The sequence below is a fragment of the Quercus lobata genome, unplaced genomic scaffold, assembly GCF_001633185.2.
Source record: "Quercus lobata isolate SW786 unplaced genomic scaffold, ValleyOak3.0 Primary Assembly Scq3eQI_700, whole genome shotgun sequence".
Taxonomy (NCBI): domain Eukaryota; kingdom Viridiplantae; phylum Streptophyta; class Magnoliopsida; order Fagales; family Fagaceae; genus Quercus; species Quercus lobata.
Window position 1 is genome coordinate 1 of NW_022155807.1, and position 2,667 is coordinate 2,667.

The 2,667-nt window shown below is 45.5% G+C and overlaps 1 protein-coding gene across 1 annotated transcript; it reads right to left on the reverse strand.

Annotated features, from left to right (window-relative positions):
- Nucleotides 1-202: 202 nt before the first annotated feature.
- Nucleotides 203-1,165, reverse strand: LOC115973767. Its single transcript, XM_031094010.1, has one exon. The coding sequence runs from the start codon at nucleotides 1,163-1,165 to the stop codon at nucleotides 203-205; it is 963 nt and encodes a 320-aa protein (XP_030949870.1).
- Between the last annotated feature and the right edge of the window lie 1,502 nt (nucleotides 1,166-2,667).

The following is a 2,667-nucleotide window of genomic DNA, read 5'->3' on the forward strand; positions in this document are numbered from 1 at the left end:
GACACCTCTCTGGAAAGTGCTTTGATTGTCACACGATGTATTCCCAGAAGCATAGTAAATGCTGGTTTTTCCAAAGAGGCATAATCTCTATGCATCACTATTGTGGATGATACCTTTAAGCTCTTCAACGAACAGATGAAATCTAGGGTTGAATCGAAGAAGCCTTTTGGTAATCAATCCGGCCATCGACAGGTTGGCGATTTTAGTTTGCAGCGTCTTTACAGACAGTCCTGTCGATCAGCAGGTTTTCCCGGCAACCGGCTGCGCCTCTCTTCGATCCACGTTGTTCGTAAATCTCGCTCCATACAGGTCCAATTGTCCGAACAATCCTGTCATTCAGGATAGATGTGAAGATCTTATACAACGTGTTTAGACAAGTAATTGGCCTGTAGTTCTTTGGATTGGAAAAGTCGCCTTTCTTCGGTAGGAGTACTGTTCTTCCTAATACCAGCCACTGCGGAATAGGGATCTCCGACTTCAAATATGAGGAAAAGATGCGGGCCAGATGTTGGTGTGTAGAAGTGAACTTCTTCCACCAAAAGTTCTTAATACAATCTGGACCAGCAGCGGAAAAGTTCTTCGTGCCCCTTAATGCTTTCTTTACCTCCTCAGCAGTGATTGGTGGGCAATCCCCCTCGGATGTTATGAGGTTGTTGCACAGCTCCTTGAAACGTATGATGTTCTCAGTGCCTTCATTTAATGGATGTTCTACTTCGTAAATCTCCCTCCAAAATGTCTCGACTTCTTCGGACTTTGGTGCGTTTTTGACGAAAACAGGTGGATCGCTAAAGAGGCGCGATGGGTCAGCGAGAAACTGTTGATTCTCCCTGACCCATCCCTCCCTCTTTTTAATTATCCTCCTGGCGTCAGATAGTATCCGTATTTTGTCAACAATGTGCTGCTTGATGGTCAGCAGCTTTGACATTTTCAATGTGTGATGATGGATCCTCATTTCATGAGCGAAATTTCGGACCCTTGCCGTGAAAGGCTTACCAGATTTTATGTAGTCAATCACACACTGCATACGAGACGCGGTTTGTCTAGCCCAGCCAATCTTCTTGTTCAGTTGATGCAAGCGCTTTTTAGTCTTTTCATCAATCGTCGGTTTGGACCTTCGATTGGAATCAGCCAAAGCTCTCGCCGCATCATAAACGTGCCACGGCATATTTCTGGTACACGGGTATGGCTTTTAAGGTTTTTTACCAGTGAACGGCGTCGCACCTGGCTAGAGCACCGATGACGAGAACAATTATTTTAACCGAATATCCTTGATGGTGTCGCTGAAGATGTTCTCTGAGATCTCTATACCTCTCTTTTTTCTCGATTTCCTTGCCTTTGATGTTGTAGTCGGCCGGGGCCGAGAATTCGATCACGAACATAGTTCGGTCACGTTTGTCAAGAAGCACGATGTCGGGTCTTGTATGTTGGATAGGGGCTATTGTCGAGAAGTCGTAGTTCCAGTAGATTCGGCACTCCTCGTTCTCAACAATAGACTCTATCACTTTTGGAGCGTTAGGCAGGGCAGAGTCGCGGCGAACGCCATAAGAGCGACAAAGGTGGTAGTAAAGCACTCTTAGGGCTGCATTGTGTCTGTATATATACGTCGTCCCTGCATGAATAGGACAATTTGATAAAATATGCCATAGGTGCTCGGGGAGTTTGAGACACGCCCTGCACCTATCGCTTGGAAGCTCTTGACGTAATATACTTCTTCGGTATGCTAAGGTGGAAATCACACCGTCCTGACACGCGAAAATGAAACTCTCTGTTCCTGAATTAAGTCCAGATGATTTGAGAAAAGCAAACGTTGACTCATGTGACAAGGATTGGTCTTTTACAATTTTGTAGAAGTTTCCGTGCATTACCTTGTCTTCATGTTGTTTGAGGAAGTTGTTAGCCTCCGCTTTCTTCACCTGTGCTTTTAGAAATGAGGCATCTTGATGGAGTAATGCACTGTCCTCACTTCTGATGTTGAAATTCAGGCCAAGGGTTTCTGCTGCCTGTTCTGCGGCTTTGTAGAGAAACGCTCCTTTCCCACTCATTTCGTGATTCCTGACCATTACTAGTAGAGGATCTCTACCGTTCGCGATGATATGAGCGGTACTAAGGATTATTCGGTTGTAAAGGCATTCGATGTTGAGAAGTCCGCGTCCACCTTTACGGCGTGCAATGTATAAGCGCGGAACGGACGAGTTGATATGCAAGCTTTTCTTCATATGCATCATTTTTCGCGTTGTGATGTCAAAGGGCTTCAAGCTCGTCTTCGTCATGGAACTACCAAACGTAGAGTAGGAACCGGGACGGCAAGGATGTTAGTCGCAGAAATCTTGTTCAGCGAGGACAGGTTAGACGACCATATCCTGCGAAGAAGATCTTTGTATCTGCTTCGGAGAACCTCTTTTACTGATGTTGTATCCTGAATGCGGCCTTCGGGCACGCCCAGGTATTTATAGGTCTCTCCAGCGCTAAGGTGTCTAATAGCACTTCCGTCCACGAGTTCAGGGTCCCTATCTATCTGCGCTATTCGTCCATGTTTCAGATGAATCTTTGCACACTTTTCCAATCCAAATTCCATTCCGATTTCTTGCGTGTACCCCTTGACGACACTTATAGCATCCTCAAGATGCTTTTTCCCAGAAGCATAGATCTTCAAGTCATCCATATAAA